The 24,065-nt window shown below is 38.7% G+C and overlaps 1 protein-coding gene across 4 annotated transcripts in view; it reads left to right on the top strand.

Annotated features, from left to right (window-relative positions):
• The window catches only part of UBR3 (ubiquitin protein ligase E3 component n-recognin 3), a 154,336-nt gene that overhangs the window by 64,133 nt on the left and 66,138 nt on the right, over positions 1 to 24,065 (top strand). For all 4 annotated transcript variants that reach the window (XM_060177740.1, XM_060177741.1, XM_060177742.1 and 1 more), the window contains exons 9-17: positions 9,915 to 10,094; positions 11,505 to 11,638; positions 15,872 to 15,958; positions 19,660 to 19,725; positions 19,817 to 19,906; positions 20,809 to 20,937; positions 22,241 to 22,293; positions 22,390 to 22,523; positions 23,103 to 23,190. In XM_060177740.1, coding sequence (XP_060033723.1) covers positions 9,915 to 10,094; positions 11,505 to 11,638; positions 15,872 to 15,958; positions 19,660 to 19,725; positions 19,817 to 19,906; positions 20,809 to 20,937; positions 22,241 to 22,293; positions 22,390 to 22,523; positions 23,103 to 23,190 — 961 coding nt within the window. The remainder of the gene's footprint in view (positions 1 to 9,914; positions 10,095 to 11,504; positions 11,639 to 15,871; positions 15,959 to 19,659; positions 19,726 to 19,816; positions 19,907 to 20,808; positions 20,938 to 22,240; positions 22,294 to 22,389; positions 22,524 to 23,102; positions 23,191 to 24,065) is intronic.

Raw genomic sequence — 24,065 nt, 5'->3', positions numbered from 1 at the left:
TCCCTAGTAGGGTGGGTCTCTGGGGAAGCTGAGCTCCAGGACACATTGGTGGGGTCTTCAATCCAGGGAAGCCTGGCCGGCATCCTGATGACACCTGGAACCTGGTGGCTGAAAAGAGAGTTAACATACAAAGCCAAACAAATTGTTGAGCAATCATGGACCCAAATCTTGGAATAGTGGAGAGGAAGTGTTAGGGAGGGTACTCACTGCAAACTCTAGTGTACTTCTGCTTTCTTACTTTGGTGCCATACTCCAAACTCAGTCAATTTCTGCTTTGCGTTTCTACTTCTTCTTTTTTTTTTTTTTACATGCATAACATTCCCCAGATTCCCATTTAACAATACAACCCCCACTATTTCATTCATCATTTTTCATGGACCTGTATTCTCCCCACCCACCCACCCACCCCAGAGTCTTTTACTTTGGTGTAATACTCCAATTCCATTTCAGGTTCGACTTGTGTTTTCTTTTCTAATCTTGTTTTTCAACTTCGGCCTGAGAGTGAGATCATCCCATATTCATCCTTCAGTTTCTGACTTATTTCACTCAACATGATTTTTTCAAGGTCCATCCAAGATCGGCTGAAAACAGTGAAGTCACCATTTTTTACAGCTGAGTAGTATTCCATTGTGTATATATACCACAACTTGCTCAGCCACTCATCTGTTGTTGGACACCTGGGTTGCTTCCAGGTTTTGGCTATTACAAATTGTGCTGCCAAGAACATATGAGTACACAGATCTTTTTGGATGGATGTGTTGGGTTCCTTAGGATATATCCCCAGGAGGGGACTTGCAGGGTCATAGGGTAGGTCCATTTCTAGCCTTCTGAGAGTTCTCCAGACTGTTCTCCACAGAGGTTGGACCAATTGACATTCCCACCAGCAGTGCAGGAGGGTTCCTTTGACCCCACACCCTCTCCAGCATTTGCTGCTGTTACCTTTTCTGATGTATGACATTCTCACAGGAGTGAAGTGATATCTCATTGTTGTCTTGATTTGCATTTCTCTGACAATCAGAGACTTGGAGCATTTTTTCATGTGTTTCTCTGCCTTTTGGATCTCTTCTGTGGTGAATATTCTGTCCAAGTCCTCCCCCCATTTTTGGATGGGGTTATTTGTTGTCTTGTTGTTGAGTCTGGTAAGCTCTTTATATATGTTGGTTATTAAACTCTTATCTGATGTATGGCATGTAAAGATCTTCTCCCATTCTGTGAGGGGTCTCTTGATTTGGGTAGTGGTTTCTTTTGCTGTGAAGAAGCTTTTTAATTTGATGTAGTCCCATAGGTTTATACTTGCCTTAGTCTTCCTTGTAATTGGATTCGTTTCATTGAAAATGTCTTTAAAATTTATGCGGAAAAAAGTTCTGCCAATATTTTCCTCTAAGTATCTGATAGTTTCTGGTCTAACATCCAAGTCCTTGATCCACTTGGAATTTACTTTTGTATTTGGTGAAATACAGTGATTCAGCTTCATTCTTCTGCATGTTTCAACCCATTGTTTCCAACACCATTTGTTGAAGAGACTCTGCTTTCCCCATGTAATAGTCTGGGCCCCTTTGTCAAAGATTAGATGTCCATAGGTGTGGGGCCTCATTTCTGGGCTCTCAATTCTATTCCACTGGTCAGTGTGTCTGTTTATGTTCCAGTACCAAGCAGTTTTGATGACAATGGCCCTATAATATAGTTTGAGATCTGGCAGTGTGATGCCTCCGGTTCTGTTCTTTTTTCTCAAGATTGTTTTGGCAATTCTAGGTCTTTTCTGGTTCCAGATAAACATTTGTAGCATTTGTTCTATTCTCCTAAAAAATGTGCTTGGGATCTTGATGGGGATAGCAGTAAATTTGTAGATGGCTCTGGGTAATATATTCATTTTGATGATGTTAATTCTTCCAACCCATGAGCATGGAATATCTTTCCACTTCTTTGTGTCTTTTTCAATTTCTTTGAGTAGTGACTCATAATTTTCAGTATACAAGTCTTTCACTTCTTTGGTTAGGTTTATTCCTAGATATTTTATTGTTTTTGTTGCTATAGAAAAAGGAACTGATTTCTGGATTTCAATTTCTTCTAACTTAGTGTTTGCATAGAGGAATGCCACTGACTTTTGAATGTTAATTTTATAGCCTGACACATTACTGTATTGCCTGATGATTTCCAAAAGCTTCTTGCTAGATTCCTTAGGTTTTTCCATGTATACTATCATGTCATCTGCAAATAAGGAGAGTTTGACTTCTTCTCTTCCAATCTGTATTCCTTTAATTCCTTGCTCCTGCCTGATTGCTATGGCAAGAACTTCCAACACTATGTTGAATAGTAATGGTGATAGTGGGCAGCCCTGTCTAGTACCTGATCTGAGGGGAAATGCTTCCAGTTTTTCACCATTGAGTATGATGTTGGCTGTAGGTTTGCTATATATAGACTCCACTATCTTCAGGAATTTTCCATCTATTCCTATTTTTTGTAGTGTTTTGATCATAAAGGGATGTTGTATTTTGTCAAAGGTTTTCTCTGCATCTATTGATATGACCATGTGGTTTTTGGTCTTGCTTTTGTTGATGTGGTGGATCACATTGATTGATTTACGTATATTAAACCAACTTTGCATGCCTGGGATAAACCCCACTTGGTCATGATGAACAATCTTTTTGATATACTGCTGTATCCGGTTGGCTAGACTTTTGTTCAATATTTTCGCATCTATGTTCATCAGAGATATTGGTCTGTAGTTTTCTTTTTTGGTTGTGTCCCTGTCTGCTTTTGGTATCAGGGTGATGTTGGCTTCATAGAAGCTGGCAGGGAGTATTCCAGTGTCTTCAATCTTCTGGAAGACTTTTAAAAGTAGAGGTATTAGTTCTTCTTTGAAAGTTTTGTAGAATTCATTTGTAAAACCATCTGGTCCAGGACTTTTATTTTTGGGAAGATTTTTGATAACTGTTTCAATTTCATTAGCTGTGATGGGCCTGTTCATGTTATCCACTTCCTCTTGACTTAGTTTTGGAAGTTGGTAGGTATCTAGGAAATGGTCCATTTCTTCCAGGTTCTCTAGCTTGGTGGCATATAGTTGTTCATAGAAGCCTCGCATGATATGTTGAATTTCTGCAATGTCTGTTGTGATATCTCCTCTTTCATTTACTATTCGATTTATTTGGGTCTTCTCCCTTTTTTGTTTTGTGAGTCTGGCTAAAGGTTTGTCGATTTTGTTCACCCTTTCGAAGAACCAACATTTACTTTCATTGATCTTTTCTTTGGTTTTCCTATTCTCAATGTTATTTATTTCTGCCCTACCTTTAGTGATTTCTGTCCTTCTGGTTGCTTTAGGATTCCTTTGTTGTTCTTCTTCTAGGTCTTTAAGATGTGCAATCAGGCTGTTTATTTGTGCCTTTTCTTGTTTCCTAATGTGTGCTTGTATAGCTATGAACTTCCCTCTTAGGACTGCTTTAGCTGTGTCCCAAATATTTTGATAGCTTGTGTCTTCATTTTCATTGAACTCTCGAAACATTTTGATTTCTTCCTTGATTTCCTCTTTGACCCAGAAGTTGTTAAGAAGTGTACTGTTGAGCTTCCACATTTTGGCACTGTTACTAATCTTTTGTTGATTGTTAAGTGTTAGTTTAATTCCACTGTGGTCTGAGAAGATGCTTGGGATGATTTCAGTGCTCTTGAATTGGCTGATGCTGTCTTTGTGGCCTAACATATGGTCTATCCTTGAGAATGATCCATGTGGATTTGAGTAAAATGTGTATTCCAGTTTCTTGGGATGAATGACTCTGAAAATGTCCAATAGTTCTATCTAGTTTATCTATCTCTTCATTTAGCTCCCTTATGTCTTTACTGATTTTCTTCCTGGATGATCTGTCAAGTTGAGATAGTGGGGTGTTGAAGTCCCCTACTATGATTGTGTTACTGTTAATATATTGATGTAGCTCTTTCAGTAGGAGTTTGATGTATTTAGATGGCTTCTCATTGGGTGCATAGATGTTAATAATTGTTAAGTCCTCTTGATTGACTGATCCTCTGAGCATTAAGTAGTGTCCATTCCTATCTTTTTTAATCTTATCTATTTTCAAGTCTATCATGTCAGATATGAGACTAGCTGTTCCTGCCCTTTTTTGTGGGCCATTGGCTTGTATGATAGTTTTCCATCCTTTCACTTTAAGTCTGTGTTTGTCTTGTTGAGTTAGGTGAGTTTCCTGTAGACAACATATTGTTGGGTTGTGTTTTCTGATCCATCTTCCTACTCTGTGTCTTTTAATAGGTGAATTCAGGCCATTGACATTTATTGATATCAAAGATTGAAGATATTTTAACGCCATTCTTGAAGAGTTTTAGAGTGTTTTGATATATGTCCTATTTGTGGTGGTCTGGTTGTTTATAGGAGACCTTTCAGAACTTCTTTCAGGGCAGGCTTGGTGATGGTTGCTTCCTTCAACTGTTGCTTGTCTGAGAAGGTTTTGATGCTTCCATCTAGTCTGAATGACAGTCTAGCAGGATATAGTATTCTTGGCTGAAAGCCTTTGTCATTGAGCACTCGATAGATATCTTGCCCTTCTCTTCTGGCCTGTAGTGTTTGTATGGAGAAGTCTGCTGCTAATCTTATGGGTTTTCCTTTGTAGGTGACTCTTTGTTTTTCTCTTGCAGCCTTGAGGATCCTTTCTTTATCCTTATTCCTTTCCATTCTAAGTATGACATGTCTTGGTGTCTTTAGGTCTGGGTTAATTCTGTTTGGGACCCTCTGGGCTTCTTGAATCTTTATGTCTTTGGTGTTGTCTAGACTAGAGAAATTTTCAGCTATTATGGCCTGGAGAATGCTTTCTTCCTCTCCTTCTCTTTCTTCCTCTGGTAAGCCAATAATGCGTATATTGTTTCTTTTGAAGTCATCCCATAGGACTCTGTTGTTGTTTTCAGCATCTCTTAATGTCTTTTTGAGATCTCTTACTTCTTTTTTTAGTTGTCTCTAATTCATCCTCACTCTTGCTAATTCTGTCTTCAGCCTCATAGATTCTATTCTCTCTGCCCTCTACTGCTTTCTGGAGTTCATCTATTTTGTTGCCCTGCTCTGATACTGTTTTAGCTTGTTCAGCTAGTTGCCTTCTTAGCTCAGCGATTTCAGCTTTCAGCTCTCTAATAACCATGAGATAATTAGTATTTTCTTCCATAGTCTCATTTGTTGTTCCTGTATTTCTGATTACAATTTTTTCAAATTCTTTACTCACTCCTGTTATTATTTCCTTAGCTAATGTTTGGATGTTGAACTCGTTGTTTTGTGCTTCACCCTCTGGAGGACTTTTAGCTGGACTCTTGTCCTGGTTCGAGTCTCCAATATTTTTTCTTGTTGTTTTAACCATTTTATATATTATGTTATGAGTTCCCTTTATCAGTACTTTTCAAATTATTGATCACTATTGCCTGGATTGACTTGTGTCTAAGTAATTTAATTAAAGGGTTTACCATGGTGGAAGTTAACAGTTTTTTCAATCCCTGAGTTGGAGCTTAGTGGTGTAAAAGCCTTTTTTTTTTCTTTTTTCTTCCCTGTAGGCTATGGGAGCCTGAGGGCTTTTAAACTGTCAATAGGCTTCTTAGCTTAATCACTGACTCCTGACCAAGAGATAAAGCAGGGTGTGGCAGAGATAATCCAGTGGTTATGCAAAGAGACTTTCACAGCCCCTCAGCTATGCCACCGAGGTATAGGTCTTCTCCTGAGTTTCTCCGTTAGATCTCTGTCCCCTGGTGTCCCTCCCTGTTGCTGCTCCAGATTCTGAGGGTAGTAACAATGGAGACTCAGAGTTGCACTTGGTGAGTCTCTGGGGAGTCCTTTCCTCCCTTCAGTTGTCCCCTTGTTGTGGAGCAGACTGGAGGTGGTGTCTCCACTAATAAACTGTTGAACTGTTAGCATTCACTTAATCTCTCCTTCGGCCCCTCTCTCCTCTCTGTCACCAGCCACGCGTGTTTGTACTCACGGGTGATTTACTGGGTTCCTGTGGTCATTCTAGTCCTGTCTTGTTTCGGTCCGGGTGATCTCCTTTGGTATTCCTAGTTGATCCGGGAGAGGAGAGGAGAGGAGAGGAGGGGAGGGGAGGGGAGGGGAGGGGAGGGTAGGGTAGGGTAGGGTAGAGGAGAGGAGAGAAAGCGATCTGCTGCTCGTAGCTCCACCTGGTGTTTCCATTTTTATTTGGATAAGATACTGCACTAGTTTACGTTCTCACCGATGTGATGCATTAATACCTTAAACAATGAATTTTTTAAAAAATATTTATTTTATTTATTTATTCCCTTTTGTGCCCTTGTTGTTTTTTTTATTGTTGTAGTTATTATTGTTGTCGTTGTTGGATAGGACAGAGAGAAATGGAGAGAGGAGGGGAAGACAGAGAGGAGGAGAGAAAGACAGACACCTGCAGACCTGCTTCACCACCTGTGAAGCGACTCCCCTGCAGGTGGGGAGCCGGGGTTCGAACCGGGATCCTTATGCCGGTCCTTGTGCTTTGCGCCACCTGCGCTTAACCCGCTGCGCTACAGCCCGACTCCCTAAACAATGAATTTTAACTTAAGACATAGGCATTTATTTTTCAGCCTTTTATCATTGGGTTAAGTTTTTTTTTTCTTTATTGGGGGATTATTGTTTTACATTTGACAGTAAATATAATAGTTTATGCATGCATAACATTTCTCAGTTTTCCATATAACAATACAACCCACCCACAAGTTTTTTTTTTTTAATAAATGTGGGCATATTTTAATTTAATTTTATATCAGAGCATTTGAGCAGCTCAGGCTTGTGGTGGTGGTAGGGGCATTGAATCTGGGACTTTGGGTCCTTGGGTATAAGAGCTCTTTGCATAACCATTATACTGTCTACCCCCACTTCCCCTGTTAACAGTTCTTAATGTATGTATGGCTTTCTTGACTGATATTCTTTCTAGCCTTTCTTGTTACATAGATTACATGTATACTACATCATTTGAGATGTCTTGTTTTAGGTTTTTTTAAAAAAAATATTTATTTATTTATGAGAAATGACAGTGGAGAGAGAGAGAGAGAGAGAGAGAGAGAGAAAGAGAGAGAGAGAACCAGACATGACTCTGATACATGGGCTGCCAGGGATTAAATTTAGGACCTCAGGCTTGAGAGTCCATTGCTTTATCTACTGCGCTACCTCCCGGACCACTTGTTTTAGTTTCTTTAGTGTATAGAACATAAGATCTTTGTGAAACAATTTGAATGTAAAATTCTTAAAGATATCTGTGAATTCTCTTGAGTCTTTTTTGGGGGGAAGCATTTTCTTGACACTTTTTATAATAAAAGGATTTACTTGAGCATCAGTCTGACACGTGCATTGTCAGGGACTAAACACAGGACCACATACATATCAGTCTAGCACTCTAGCCACTGTACTGTCTCCCAAGGTGCTTCCCCCCTTTTTAGTATTTCTATACGTGCTTGCTTTTATTGTTCCTCAAAAACTTAACTAAGTTTTTGTAATAGATCTCTTGGTGCACTCTTTTCATTAGTTTAGACATAAATACATGTACTTATGGATGGAATTTTGTAATTACAATAGCAGCAATTAGCATGAACAGGAACAGAAGCCTTAATTTGTGTAACAGAATTGTCTACTAGTCTTGGATACTCTATATTTTGGGTATTCATGCAGAATATCTTTGAATGGTGGGGAGAGCTCACTTGTTTATTGAGTCCGTTAAGTTGGAATAGGTTCAGAGATAATTCATATATGTTATAATTTTCTCCTGTAGTCCCCCCTCCCTCCCATCTTCTCCTTTCCTCCTTCTTCTCCCCTCCCCTCCTTATTCTTCCCTCACACTCCACCCCTCCCTTGCTTACACAGGAAAGTGTTTCTTTGTGCAATTTATTTTTAAAATTTTATTTTACTTATTATATTGAGAGAGTTTCACAGAGGCAGAGAGAAGGAGTGAGAAAGAGACAAGTCAGAATAGCACTCTGGTACATTTGGTACGAGGGGCCAGACTGAACCTTAGGCATGAGAGCTCTACGCTCTACCAGTTGAGCTACTTCCTCAGGTGCTAGCAGGTCCTTTAATGATAGTTTCATTGGGTGCTATATTGATGAGAAAAAATTCAAACAGACTTACTTTCCTTTATAGTAGTTTTACTCTATATTTGGCTTAAAATCACAGTGTCTAAGAACATATTGATGGCTTTAAATGAGAACTTAATATATATTGACACGAACAGAATCTAACAAAGGAATTAGCTAGGTCCTTAAGTAGTTAAAGGTATATGCTGTAATTTTTTAATAGAATTCTTTTAAAACATTTTATTATTTTAATGTACCACCATAAGCCAAAGCTTATGGTGCTTTGGGGAAGCCGGGGGGGGGGGGGTGGTGGTGGATATATTAGAATCACCATAAGTAAGTAGGTTTTTTTCATTTTAAAGTTGAAACAGTTGATTCAGACTCCAAGTAAAATGCCTAAATTGTATCAGTATTTTTTTAAAGAAACTTTTATATATAAAAAGGAAACACTGGGAGTCGGGCGGTAGCGCAGAGGGTAAAGTGCTGGTGGCGCAAAGCGCAAGGACCGGCATAAGGATCCCGGTTCAAGCCCCCCGGCTCCCCACCTGCAGGGGAGTCGCTTCACGGGCAGTGAAACAGGTCTGCAGGTGTCTGTCTTTCTCTCCCCCTCTCTGTCTTCCCCTCCTCTCTCCATTTCTCTCTGTCCTATCCAACAACAACGACATCAATAACTACAATAAAACAACAAGGGCAATAAAAGGGAATAAATAAAAATTAAAAAAAAAAAGGAAACACTGACAAAAAACATAGGATAAGAGGGGTACAACTCCACACACTTCCCACCACCAGAACTCCGTATTTCATCCCCTCCCCTGATAGTTTTCCTAGTCTTTATCCTTCTGAGAGTATGGACCCAGGGTCATTGTGGGATGCAGAAGGTGGAAGGTCTGGCTTCTTCTTGTAATTGCTTCTCCACTGAATGGGCGTTGACAGGTCGATCCATACTCCCAGCCTGTCTCTCTCTTTCCCTAGTGGGGTGGGGCTCCAGGGCACATTGATGGGGTCGTCTGTCCATGGAAGTCTGGTTGGCATCATGGTAGCATCTGGAACCTGCTGGCTGAAAAGAGAGTTAACATACAGAGCCAAACAAATTGTTGACTAATCATGAGCCTAAAGGCTGGAATAGTTCTTATGAAGATTTGGTGGTGGTGGTGGTGGGGGGATGGTCTCCATTTTGTAGCTAGTTAGTAGGCCTATTTTAGTTATATTCCAAAGGGTCCATGACTATATTAGTTTTTTGTTTTTTTTTTCCCCTGAGCTTGACATCTGATATGCAGGTGGATCCAAGTTATTGTCTTGGGAGATGATGTCATGGCTAGAAAAAGGACCAGAAAGCTGCATCAGGATAGAGAGTAGCTTTCAAATATGGGAAAGGTGTATAAATATTGTTGACTGTAAACCCCATTGATTTGATCTGATCTGGGGCTCATATTCAGCTTAGGAGCCTATGTGACCTCTGCATCCCTGTAGATCTGAACTCACATTCTGTGGTCCTGAGTGGGAGTATACCAAGCTGCCCCAATATCAGGACCCATTTTCCTCAGGTGGAACATAGAGTATGTTGTCCATCCTCCCTTCAGAGGATGGAACATTTTCTACCATTGTTGATCCAAGTTTAAGGCAAGGTCTGAAGGGAACCCACAAAGGGGTCTTTTGTGTTGTTCCTGATAGAGATGACCGGTAACAATGGAGAGAGGAATTTATTCGAGGTCTAGGCCTATCATGTCTGTTTGGGAATCTCAGGGTTCCCTGACTAAGGGCCCCAGCTGCAGGTGTTATAATTCTGCAGTATCTGTATTTTTGGTGGAATGCTTATATATTTTAAATTCAACTTATTAATTTTGAGCTGTGTTTCTCTCTTCTAGATGAAGAAAATAGTTTACATGTGGTAGTGAACTGTGGAGAAGCACTATTGAAGAATAACACTTACTGGCCTCTTGTTAGTGATTTTATTAATATCCTTTCTCATCAAAGTGTGGCTAAGAGATTTTTGGAGGATCATGGCTTGTTAGTTACATGGATGAACTTTGTATCTTTCTTCCAAGGTATGACTTTTACTTTTTTTTTTTTTTGTTAATTGGTCTACAAAATGCCTGGTGCATAGCTATCAAATATTCATGAACAGATAATAGCACATCATTCAGATTACTTGTGAAATGCCTCAATTTACTGAATTGATACTTGTATTTTAGTGTTGTTTTCATAGAAAAAAATCAAAGATTTATGAACTATGTCAAATTGCTGAAAAGGAAATAAGTAATTAAACATTAATTTAGAAATTCAAATGTATTCTTTAAGAAAGATTGATAGTATTTTCATAAGATTTTCAACTGTATATCAATTAAGAATTAAAAGTTTTAACTTTTCTTTTTGCTTTTTAGTTTATTTATGTTCTTATATTTGATATGACAGAGAAATTGAGAGGGGAGGCGATAGAGGGAGAGAGAAAGAGAAAGAGAGACAATTAGAGAACTGCTTCACTGCTCATGAAACTTGCCCCATCAAAGTGGGCACTGGGGGCTTGAACCTGGATCCTTCTACATGGTAATGTGTGTGCTCGACCAGGTACACCGCTGCTTGGCCCTAGTTTAGACTTTTCCTTCCCTTTCCCTCCTTTCCCCTCCTTTCCCCTCCTCTCTCCTTCTCTTCTCTTCTCTTCTCTTCTCTTCTCTTCTCTTCTCTTCTCTTCTCTTCTCTTCTCTTCTCTTCTCTTCTCTTCTCTTCTCCCCTCCCCTCCCCTCCCCTCCCCTCCCCTCCCCTCCCCTCCCCTCCCCTCCCCTCCCCTCCCCTCCCCTCTCCTCCTCCTCCTCCTCCTCCTCCTCCTCCTCCTCCTCCTCCTCCTCCTCTTCCACTTATTTTTCTAACCAGAGTACTGCTCAGCTGTAGCTTCTGGGTATTTTCTTACTTAATATATTTGGTGACATTATATAAAAGAGTCTTAAGAAAACCTGGTTTGTGAAAGTTTCTGTTAGGGCTAGACTATTATATTTTTAAAAATTTACTTATTTCTAGGGAGTCAGGCTGTAGTGCAGCGGGCTAAGCGCAGGTGGCGCAAAGCACAAGGACCGGCATAAGGATCCCGGTTCGAACCCCGGCTCCCCACCTGCAGGGGAGTCGCTTCACAGGTGGTGAAGCAGGTCTGCAGGTGTCTATCTTTCTCTCCTCCTCTCTGTCTTCCCCTCCTCTCTCCATTTCTCTCTGTCCTATCTAACAACGACAACAACAATAATAATAACTACAACAATAAAACAACTAGGGCAACAAAAAGGAATAAATAAATAAAATAAATATAAAAAAATAAAATAAATTTTACTTATTTCTACATATATTGTGTTATTTACACCACTTGTGCAGATTAAATATATTTGACATTAGGAACTATTTGACCTTACTTTTAAATATGAATATTGCTTCAGTTTAACAAGGTTTGTATCTGCTTTATTCTTTTTTGCAAGGTATGAACTTAAATAAGCGGGAACTGAATGAGCATGTGGAATTCGAGTCTCAGACCTACTATGCTGCCTTTGCTGCTGAGCTTGAAGCCTGTGCACAACCAATGTGGGGGTTGTTATCGCATTGTAAAGTTAGGGTATGGTGAAAGTATTTTTGTTGATTTCTGTAAAATAAGAAAAAAGAGCACTGATATGGTTACCCATAGAAAAAAGTGTATAAGTGGTCCGAAGGTGACCACTGTCGATAAAGCATTGGATTCTCAATCATGAGGTCCCAAGTTCAATCCCTAGCACCACATGTATCAGAGTGATGTGGTTATTTCTCTATCTCCTCTTATTGTTCTCATGAATAAATAAATAAATTTCTTAAAAAGCAAAACAAAACCAACAACACATTTTTAAAAAAAGAAAATAGCGTATAACATCTGTTCTAGTTTATTTTTAAAAATCACATTATTGAGGGACTGTTGATTTACAAGATGTTTTACAAAGGAAAAACAAAATGCAAATTATGTTATTCAGAGTCTCCTATTCTTTTAATGTATGGATTGTTTTAAGCCATTTTATATTTTTTTCTATGTTTCATCTATTTTCTAAATGTAAATGACTCATTACTTTATTACTTCATTTATTTAAATTTCTTCATTGGGGAATTAATGTTTTACATTCGACAGTAAATACAATAGTTTGTACATGCATAACATTTCCCAGTTTTCTATATAACAGTACAACCCCCACTAGGTCCTCTGTCATGACTTATTACTTTTTAACCTATTCAAATTCTAATTTTCAGTAACTATAGTTATTCATTATTCATGTAGATTTCCTTCTAAGTGCATGCATTTCCTTAGGCCTCTAACATATATGTAACTTTTATTTTCTGAAAAGATTTTATTTATGCTTGGGTGTGTGTGTCTGTGTGTGTGTCTCTGTGTGTTATATTTTGGTATTTCTTGGTAGCTGCCTTCCTCATGGGAGCCAGTATGTTGCTTAGCTCCTGTCTTCCACTTGGTCCTTCTGTGTCCTCTTCTTGACGAACTTGAGAGCCTTCTTTTCCTTGGAGACTGGAAAGGCTCTGTGGTGCTCTGCTTACGGGGATGAAGCTGCACGCCTTTCAGCCCGCATCCCGGTGTGTGTGGTGAGCAGCAGCCGTGCGTCATCTTGCTCACATTCCTGACTGTCCATTGGCTCTTGTTGAGGCTGTAGCTATGGGGTAGTGCTGCGCCTTGCCTACTGCTACTCAGTGGCTGCTACAGTGGAAACTTAGGCCCCCAACTTATAGAAATCCTGTCTCTGTATACTATTTTATACTGTCCAATGAGGTTTTTAATGATGACAGTTATCTAATATAAAATTCTCCTGTGCTATACCAACTGTATTCAGTTTGTAATTAACAAGACTTTTTTCTTTTGTTCCAGTCATGTCTCCTATCACTTTTTTTCTGCCTCAATTTACTTATATTAAAGAAATCTGGGTTATTAAGGTTGTTTCTTTAAAATTTTTTTTATTATCTTGATTTATTTATTGGATAGAGACAGGCATAAATTGAGAGGGTAGGGGTGATAGGGAGAGAGACACCAACACTGCTTCACCACTCGCAGAGCTTTCCCTGTGCAGGGAGACTGGGGGCTTGAGCCTGGGTCCTTGCACACTGTAACGTGCTCTCAACCAGCTCTGCCACCACGTGAACCCTTAAGGTCATTTCTTTTTAAAATTTAACAATTTTTATTTATCAGAGAGAAAGAGAAGAGAAGAAAGGAGAGAGAGAGAGAGAGAGAGAGAGAGGGAGGGAGGGAGAGAGGGAGCTGGCCAGCCAGCCAGAATATTCCTCTGGCATATGCTATGCCAGGTATAGAGGATGGGAACTCATGCTCGAGAGTTTAAGGCTTTATCTGCTGAACTGCCTTCTGGTATTTATTTATTTATTTATTTATTTATTTTACCAGAGCACTGCTCAGCTCTGCCTTATGGTGGTACAGGGGATTGAACCTGGGACTTTGGAGCCTCAGGTATGAGAGTATCTTTGCATAGCCATTATACTATCTACCCCTGCCCAGTCATAGTATTATTTATTTATTTATTTATTTTTGTAACCTTGGTCTACAAATCTCTAAGTATCTCAGAAGTTCATTTTTCACCTCCTCAAAATGCTTTCTTTACCTTACCCTCATACTTAGCAAATTACCAATATCCCTCCACCAAAGTCCATTGAACCACCTCCATCCTTCCCAACCTTTTGTTATCTAATTTCTGTCGTCTGTATCCAAGTTTATTGTCTTCATTGTTTATTCTTTTTTTAACCTCCCGACTTGGTTTCCCCCTTATGAGGTCATGTGAATCCTGTCAGAATCTTCTGTAGGTTCGGCTTAGTGGAATGAACTTCTTCAGCTGTTGCTTGTCTGAAAAGTTCTTCAAGCAGCCTTTGAACCTGACTGATAACCTAGCAGGACAAAAGTGTTTTTGGGTGGAGGCCTTTTTTGCTCAGCACTTTGAATGTATCTTGCCATTCCTTTCTAGCCTTTGGAGAGTTTCTTTTGAAAAAATAAGCTGATAGGGGACCAGGCGGTGGTGCACCTGGTTTAGTGCGCACATTACAGTGCCCAAGGATCTGGGCTCAAGCCCCTGTTCCCCACCTTCAGGGCAAAAGCTTCATGAATGGTGAAGTAGGGCTTCAGGTGTCTCTGTCTCTTTCCCTCTATCTCCCCTCCCCCTCTCAATTTCTCTCTGTCTCTATCCAATAATGAATAAGTAAAAAGATAAAAAAGGAAATTAAACAAATAATAAGCTAATAGTCTTACGGGATTTTCTATACAGGTGACTCTTTGCTTCTTTTTTTAAAATTTTATTTATTTATTTATTTTCCCTTTTGTTGCCCTTGTCTTTTTTTATTGTTGTTGTAGTTATTATTGTTGTTGTTATTGATGTGGTTGTTATTGGATAGGACAGAGAGAAATGGAGAGAGGAGGGGAAAACAGAGGGGGGAGAGAAAGATAGACACCTGCAGACCTGCTTCACCGCCTGTGAAGCGACTCCCCTGCAGGTGGGGAGCGGGGGGCTGGAACCCGGATCCTTACGCCGGTCCTTGTGCTTTGCGCCACCTGAGCTTAACCCACTGCGCCACCGCCCGACTCCCCCGACTCTTTGCTTCTTTCCAACAGAGTAATCTAATCTCTTTGCCTTGATCTTTGTTACTGTAACTGTTATGTGCCTTGGTGAGAGAAGGTTTTAGTTCATTTTTTTTCTTGGAGCACTTTGGTCTACTGTCTTTTCTTTGGAGGAAATTCTCAGTTAAAGTTTTTTAAGTATAAATTCTGTCTCTTTTTCTCTCCCTTTTCTTGTATTCCTATTAATATGAACGTTATTCTTTTTGATGCTGTCCCATAACTCTTAATTTATCTTCATATATTTTTTTAAGTGCTTGTTTCCCTTTTTTGGGGGTATGTGTGTGAGAGGAGGTGGAAGGGTGGCTTGCAAGTGGCCATGTGACCACATTATTTGACATTCCTCACAGCAGAAGATGAAAATGACAATTTCTTCACCTACCTGCCTTTACTTTTTAGCTTATATTCAATAATTTATAGCCATTATAAGTGTCAAGTAGTATCTCATTGTGGTTTTGATTTGCACTTTTCTAAAGATGATGGTATTGAGCATGTTTTCATCTTGTCATGAGGAAGTATCATGAATTATTTTTCCTTTTAACTTAATATCTGCCCATTTCACTGGATTCATTTCTCCATAAAACACAAAACTTTTTGTAGTACCCTCGTTTTACATAAACTTATTTTTTCTTCTAAATTTTGTTGCAAACTCAGCTATTAACACAGTTAGTTATAGTTCTCATATTTTCTAACCTTTTCATTGTGGTAAAATATAATTAATGTAAAATTTACTACTTTAACCATTTCTAGGTACATAACTTAATGACATTAAATATAATGTTGTAAACTGTCACCTCTATCCATTTTCAAAACATTTTTATTAACCCCCTAAAATAAACTGAACAGTATTAGTTAACATAATATTTTGGGAAACTCAAGAACTGGAATGTGGTTTATATAATATGAATACATTTTAGCTTAAATTCATTTTCAGAAGCGTCAAAGTACATTTTGTTCTTTAATTTTTATAATTGTCACAGCTATTATTTGTGAAAGGATAAATTCCTTATATAAATGTGAAAAAGTATGTAGTTTAACCATCATATATAAGCAATATATATAGCTTACTCTTCTGTATTTCATATAATTTGAAGTTAAAACATAAATATGCATTTGTATACTACAGAACATAACTTGTTAGTGATTAAGTATAAATATGAATATACATGTATATATACACCATAAGACATCTGTATTTTATTATTTTAGGAAACCCAAGAGTATACTCGAAATGTTGTTCGATATTGCCTTGAAGCTCTTCAAGACTGGTTTGATGCTATTAACTTTGTGGATGAGGTATGTGTATTTTTGACATAGTATATGTAAAAGCGTTTAAGAAAAGTGTTGGGTCTGGGGGCCAGGCCGTGGTGCACCGGGATAAGCGCACATAGTATGAAGTGCCAGGACCCATGCAAGGATTGTAGTTGGAGCTCCTGGGCCCCCACCTGCAGAGGGGTCGCCTCATAAGCAGTGAAGCAGGTCTGAAGGTGGCTGTCTTTTTTTCTCTATCTTCCCCTCCCATCTCAATTTCTCTGTCATATCCAAAATAAATAAATAAATAAATAAAAATAAGGTGTTAGATCTTACTTAACATGAGAGACTATGATTGTGTTTTTATGGGATGGGGAAATAAGTCAGAACCTAATGCCATTCATTTCAGTGAGCTGATTTCCATTCCTCCGAAACACTTTGAATGTGTCTCCTATGAACAAGGACTTTTCTTATATGGTCAGATATAACTATAAGCATTCGTAAATTAACATTTCATAAACTATAGAATTCATTCATATTTTACAGGTTGTCTAATGATATCCCTTATAAGCAAAATGATTCTATTCAGAATCACATGCTTCATTTAGTTATGTCTCTGATTTCCATTATATATGTATATTACTTATTTATTTATTTTTAAAAGGAGACATTAACAAAACCATAGGATAGGAGGGGTACAACTCCACACAGTTCCCACCACCAGATCTCCATATCCCATCCCCTTCCCTGATAGCTTTCCTATTCTTTTTTTTTTTTTAATATTTATTTATTTCCTTTTTTTGCCCTTGATCCGTTTGTTGCCTTGTTTTATTGTTGAAGTTCTTATTATTGATGTCATTGTTTTTGGACAGGATGCAGAGAGGAGGGGAAGAAGAGGGGTAGAGAAAGATAGACACCTGTAGACCTGCTTCACCGCTTGTGAAGCGACTCCCCTGCAGGTGGAGAGCCGGGAGCTTAAACCAGGATCCTTAATACTGGTCCTTGCTGTTTGCGCCACCTGCGCTTAACCCACTGTGCTACCGCCCGACTCCCAGCTTTCCTATTCTTTATCCCTCTGGGAGTATGGACCCAAGGTCATTGTGGGTTGCAGAAGGTGGAAGGTCTGGCTTCTGTAATTGCTTCCCCGCTGAACATGGGCGTTGACTGGTCGATCCATACTCCCAGCCTGCCTCTCTCTTTCCCTAGTAGGGTGGGTCTCTGGGGGAAGCGGAGCTCCAGGACACATTGGTGGGGTCGTCTGTCCAGGGAAGTCTGGTCGGCATCCTCCTGGCATCTGGAACCTGGTGGCTTAAAAGAGAGTTAACATACAAAGTCAAACAAATTGTTGAACAATTATGGACCTAAAGGCTGGAATAGTGCAGATGAAGTATTGGAGGGTACTCACTGCAGACTATTGTGTACTTTTGCTTCTGATTTTCTTTTGAAAGTTTTTTTTTCTTTGCCTCTTAGAAAAATAAGGGCATAATTCAGTTGTTTTATAGAGTATCATTCAATCTAGTCTCTTCTCCTCTCTCCTTTCTCCTCTCTCTACTCCCCTCCTTGTCTCTCTTCTTTTTAGATAGAGAGTCAGAGATTGAGAGTGAAAGAGACCACATTACTGAAGTTTCCTTCCTTGTGGTAGAGGCCACACTCAAACCTGGGTTCCATATGTGGCAAAGCAGTACACTATCTAAGCAAGCTCTTTTACCTGCCTCTGTAATTAAACTTTTGAGATCCATCTTTTAAGGGGCTGGCAGGCGGCTCAGTTGGTAGAGCACACATAGCACCATGTGCAAGGACCCAGGTTCGAACCCTGAGGTCTACTGGTAAACCTCATTCCTTCTCTAATATAGTGATGGAGTCCATATTGTCTTTCAGTTCAGTACTTTAGGAAGTCAGTTAAATTTGCTACAACTGAATTTTCCTAGTCAGGAGGTGGGAATATTGATGGTTCTATCCCATAGGATTATTGTGATGATGAATGAAGTGCTTAATATGGTGACTGACACATAGAAAGTGTTCAGTGAATGTTAGGTATAATTATTGCTCTTATTAGCTTCTTGCTTGGTCTGCATGTAGATGAAGATCCCCAGATAGTTATTTTATTTTATTTTATTTTTTTTCACCATGACTTATTTCTTTATTATAGTGTATAAAAGCAACCCAAATGCACACCCACCATTAGGGAGTTCACCACCATTAGGGGGTTCACATATAAATGATCTAGCTGTAACCTAAAGTAGACCATGTTGTCGATCTATAGGCCCATATCTACCTTCCTGCAACTATTTATATCCCAACTTTATGACTAAGAGGGGAATGGCTGGTGTATCACACTGAAGGGTTCACTGGAACATATGATGGCAGGAAGATCTAGTGGGGGCTCTGCTTATCTCTGACTTGTGGTGGTCCTAGGAATTGAATTTAGGACATTTGTTGTCTCAGGCATGGAAGTCTTTTTGCATAACCATTATGCTATCTCCCTAGTCCACAGTGGTCTTTTTCATCTTGTGTTGAAAACTCCCTTGTGTTGGCAGATCCTTGGGGGATTCAAACTTGAGTAGTTTATAGTTTCTGTCTTCAAGGGACTTGAATTTTATTTTATTTTTTGTTGTTCATAGTGATTGCTGAAAATTATATCTTCTAATAGTTGAATTATCAAAAGTTATTTATTTTATTTATTACATGTGAGAAAGAAGGTTTCACATGAGACAGAGACAGAGACACAGAGACACAGAGTCAAGCTAGAGTGCCACTGTGTTACATAGAGTGCTGGAGATTGAAACAGGAACCTCAGGTATGCAAACCTGATGCTCTGTCGGTTGAGTTGTCTTTCTACTTGGCTGCCAAAAGGAGGCTTTCATTAAAGAGTATAGAGCTGGGGGTCGGTGGTAGTACAGAGGGTTAAGCACACGTGGCACGAAGCTAAAGGACCAGCGTAAGGATCCTGGTTCGAGCCCCCGGCTCCCCAACTGCACCTCACAAGTGGTGAAGCAGCTCTGCAGATATCTATCTTTCTCTCTCTCTGTGTCTTCCCCTCCTCTCTCCATTTCTCTCTGTCCTATTCAATAATAATGACACCACCAACAACAATAACCACAACATTGATAAAACAACAGGGACAACAAAAGTGAAAATAAATAAATATTTAAAAAAAATATAAAGAGTATAGGGCCTAGAGATTGGATACACATGAACTTGAGAAAAACAAAAACCAGAAGCAAGCAAACTGTTTTCGTAGACTTGTGAAAACTATGGTGGTTGTCTTTGCGAGGTGGGAGGGTGGGGATAGATTTTAGGTGGTGGGTGTGATGTGGAATTATACACTGTCATCTTATAATCTTGTAACGTACTATTAATAGCAAATAAAAAAAAGTATAAGGGGCCAAGTGGTGTTGCACCCACCAGAGTTCGACACATCACCATGCATTCAAACATTACCATGGATTCAAACCTCCAGTCCCCAACTGCAGGAGGGAAACTTCACTAGTGGTGAAACAGTGCTGTAGGCGTCTTTCTCTCTCCCTCTCCCCTCCCCATCTAAGGTGTGTGTGTGGGAAGGAACAAATATCACCACCAGGAGCAGTGGATTCATCATGCAGGCACTGAGCCCCATGATAACCCTAATGGTAACTGAATAAAAAATATAAGGATAAAATTAGGTGAAACCATGGCTTAGGCCACTTAGGACCATCTGGGGGTTTCTCTAAACCGTTCTTTGACCTTTTGAATTTTGTCTATTCTAGCCAGCACCTAACCAAGTCACTTTTCATCTGCCACTACATCGTTACTATGCTATGTTTCTGAGTAAGGTAAGGTCAACATTAAAAATTTCCTTTAAAGACTGGGAAATCAGTATTGAATTAGTAACTTTTTAAAATCATGATTTTTTTTTTTAATTAGGCTGTGAAATGCCAAGAACTAGATTTGGATTCTGTTTTACCTGATCAGGAAATGTTAATGAAACTGATGATTCACCCACTTCAAATTCAAGTATGTATTCAGACTTTAAATGAAATCCTTGGCTTTCCCTATATACTGTAATCATTTTTTTTTTATTATAGACACTTTGAACACCTAAAAAATTGATACTTGCCATCTTATATTTAGACATTTATTGTTCTATGAAATTTACCTTTAGTTATTTCCTTAGGAACTCTTTCCACTTTTATAGGAGTTTTACACATTATAGTATTGTTTTGATTTAATAGATTCTAACTTTTCTGCTACCATTATTTTATTATTCATATCATTTGGGGTAAATTATCTACTTGGTTTTTAGTTTCCTTATTCTGTTAATAGCATGATTAGACTTGCTTTATGTTTATTCCTTTTTTAAAGCATCATTTGTGTTTTCTACTTGAGTAGGAGAAGTCAGTGATACTTCATTAATAATTCCTGTGGAAATCATTATAAGTATATCTAGGAATCATCATTAAACAATAACTTACATAAACTTCAAAATCAGGGATAAGGGGCTAGATAAATTAGAATAATCATTTAAAAAGATATATTTGAACTGAATATCTTCAGAATGAACAGGAATGTTGGACTCATGCTATGATTTAAGTTATAAAATAGTTTGAAGTGGGGCCTGCTGGTGCCCCCACTGGCAGAGTGCACATGTTACGGTGCACAAGGATCTAGATTTGAGCTCCCAGCCCCCACCTGCAATGGGGGAGCTTCATGAGTGGTGAAGCAGTGCTGCAGGTGCCTCTCTTTTTCCTTCTCAGTCTCCCCGCTCCATTTCTCTTGATCCTATCTAAATAAATAAATAAATAAATAAATAAATAAACAAACATCAAATAAATGAAATAAAAAATAACATAATTTGGATTGTTCAAACATTAAATTATTTGACTTATTTTTTGTTGAATTGATTTTTATTTTACTAGGCAAGTCTTGCTGAAATCCACAGCAACATGTGGGTAAGAAATGGTCTACAAATCAAGGGACAAGCCATGACCTATGTCCAGTCTCATTTCTGTAATTCCATGATTGACCCTGACATTTACCTATTGCAGGTAAGCAGACTTTATAATACAGATGTTGTAATTTAAAAAGTGTCTCTTTTGGGGGCCAAGTGGTGGCACACCTGGTTGAGTACACATGTTAACAGTGCACAAGGACCCAAGTTTGAGCCCCCTATCCCCTACCTGCAGGGGGAAAGTTTTGTGAGTGGTAATGCAGGTGTCTCTGTCTCTCCCCCCCTCTATCTCCCTCTTCCCTCCCAATTTCTATCTATCCAACAAATAAATAAAGATAACAAAAAAGTGTCTCTTTTGTATCTGCAGGATTTTATTTTATGCTTAGTCAAATAAAGACACAGAATAATACTTTTTAAAGAATTATTTTTTTATATTTCCAAGGAGAAGGGGTCATGCTATCCATGTTTAAGAGTACAGGGGAGGGGTCCTGGCTGTAGCATAGCAGGTTAAGCGCACATGGTGTGAGGCGCAAGACCTGGCACAAGAATCCTGGTTCAAGACCCTGACTCCCCACCTGCAGGGGGTTGCTTCACAAGCAGTGAATGAAGCAGGTCTGTAGGTATCTGTCTTCCCCATCCCTCTCAATTTCTCTCTGTCCTGTCCAACAACAGGTGCAATAACAAGGGCAACAAAAATGGGAAAAATTAGCATCCAGGAGCAAAAAATAAATGAGTGAACATTAAGAGTACAGAGGAAACATTACATTTCATCAGTAGCCAGAAACAAGTGTTAGGGCAAAGCTTAGACTAGAACCTATATTGAAGTTTCTGTGTCACAGCGAGTGGTCTGGGACGTGGTGCAGTGTATAAGGCAGTGGACTCCCAAGCTTCAGGTCTTGGTTCAATCCCTGGCAGCACATGTACCAGAGTGATGTCTGGTTCTTTCTGTTTTCTCTCTCTATCTCTCTCCCTCTCTCCCTCCCTCCTTTCTCATTAATAAGTAATTAAAATCTTATATGAAAAAGTCAAAGCAGAGCAATAGAGACAGTTTAGGATTGGGCTGGTTTGAATAATTTTGAAGGGCTTTGGGGCTTGGGACCTGTCCTCATCTATCTGATGCCTCACTGACTTTGGACAAAGGGCAATGTTGACTCTGTGTGTGTGTGTGAGCTGAAGGGATGACTGATTTGCATTTGAGGTGTGTTCCTTACTAAATTGCTTTCTGTCTTTAGTAATTAAGATAGTTCTGAGAAAGGTAGTCAGTCCCTTTATGGCTCTGCAAACTCCCCCAAGACAACAAAACATCCTAAAATATAGAACATCACACACATGATTAATATAAGAAATAAAACTAAATATTGAAAGTTAACCTCCCTTCCCCTTTTTAATGTCTTTTAAAGGTTTGTGCTTCTAGACTTGACCCAGATTATTTTATTTCATCTGTCTTTGAAAGGTAAGAATATTTCTATAAAGACAAATATTGGGAAGTATTTGGATTTTAAGTTAATTTTGCTTTAACTTGAACATTTGTCTCAAATATTTCTTATAGATTTAAGGTAGTGGATTTGTTGACAATGGCATCACAACATCAAAACACAGTGCTTGATGCAGAGCATGAGAGATCCATGTTAGAAGGCGCTCTTACGTTTCTGGTGATTCTTTTGAGTCTTCGTTTACATTTAGGTAAAAACCATTAGTACTAATCTTTGGGTATTCACTAGTCGTCCTTTTCTCCCCCCTCTGTGGTACCATTTGCAAGTAAGCCTACTTGATAATGCAAGTGTTGCTTGTTTGTTTGTTTATTTTTTATTTCTTTATTGGACTAGTGGTTTACGGCCGACAGTAAAATACAGTAGCTTGTAGATGCATAACATTTCCACGTAACAGTACAACCCCCAAGAAGTGTCTCATTTTAAGCACTGGATTTTAATTTGTAGAGATGACTAAAATGGTAGTAACTAACTTAGAGGAAAAAAAAAGAAGTAGTGTTGATATTTAAACACTATTTGAAACTCTACTTATATTGTATAATAGAAGGACTTTCAGATTATCCTGTAAATAGAACCTTGTACTTTACAGAACTGTGATTATTCAATAGCAATGTAGTTAAATTACATTTATACTTAAGGTATTAGATGTTCTTTAATTTTTGAAGCATTTCATTCTTGGTAAAACATAGAAAATAAAGTATTAGGTAAGTTGTTTTTTTTTTATAATTTATATATATATTCCAGTTTACTAATTCTGTCTTATTTATTTTAGGAATGTCTGATGATGAGATTCTCAGGGCAGAGATGGTAGCCCAACTGTGTATGAATGATAGGACACATAGTTCATTGCTGGACCTTATATCCTTTAAAAAGTTTAATTTCATGTTAGTTGCAGAATCTAAATAAGTAATTTCTGCTGTTTAAAAATAGTATAGAAAAATAATTTTTCATCCACTGTGTGTTCAGGACTGATGCCAGATGTATCTTTGCTTTTGTCACCTCTCAAGAAACTTTTGTTAGACCTTTGTTTTACGTCGGGACTGATGGCTCTGGGCACTCTGGATATGATCTAAGAGCATTGGTGAAAGGAAGTTGTACAAAGTGTAAAAGGCAGTTTGTTTCACTGTATCTGTGTAGCCAGGATTAAAATTTAAGTGTACCTTATACAGTTATTAATGAGTTTAAACATTATGAGGATCTTTCTCTAAATTTTTTTATATTTATTTTCCCTTTTTGTTGCCCTTCTTGTTTTTATTTTTGTTGTAGTTATTATTGTTGTAATTGATGTCATCGTTGTTAGATAGGACAGAGAGAAATGGAGAGAAGAGGGGAAGACAAGGGGGAGAGAAAGACATCTGCTGACCTGCTTCACCATCTGTGAAGCGACTCCCCTGCAGGTGGAGAGCAGGGGGCTTGAATTGGAATCCTTCTGTGAGTCCTTGTGCTTTGCACCATGTGTGTTTAACCCGCTGTGCTACCGCCGACTCCTTTTTTTAAAAAAAATTTTAAAATTTATTTTAATTAATTAATTAATTAATTTTCCCTTTTGTTGCCCTTGTTGTTTATTGTTTATAGTTGTTGTTGCTGTCATTGTTGTTAGATAGGACAGAGAGAAATGGAGAGAGGAGGGGAAGACAGAGAGGTGGAGAGAAAGAGAGACACCTGTAGACCTGCTTCACTGTCTTGAAGTGACTCCTCTGCAGGTGGGAAGCGGGGGTCCTTTCTTTCTTTCTTT

Source organism: Erinaceus europaeus, chromosome 18 (assembly GCF_950295315.1).
Source record: "Erinaceus europaeus chromosome 18, mEriEur2.1, whole genome shotgun sequence".
Lineage (NCBI taxonomy): Eukaryota > Metazoa > Chordata > Mammalia > Eulipotyphla > Erinaceidae > Erinaceus > Erinaceus europaeus.
Note: the sequence above shows the minus strand (reverse complement) of the source record. Positions and strands in the feature narration are given on the sequence as shown.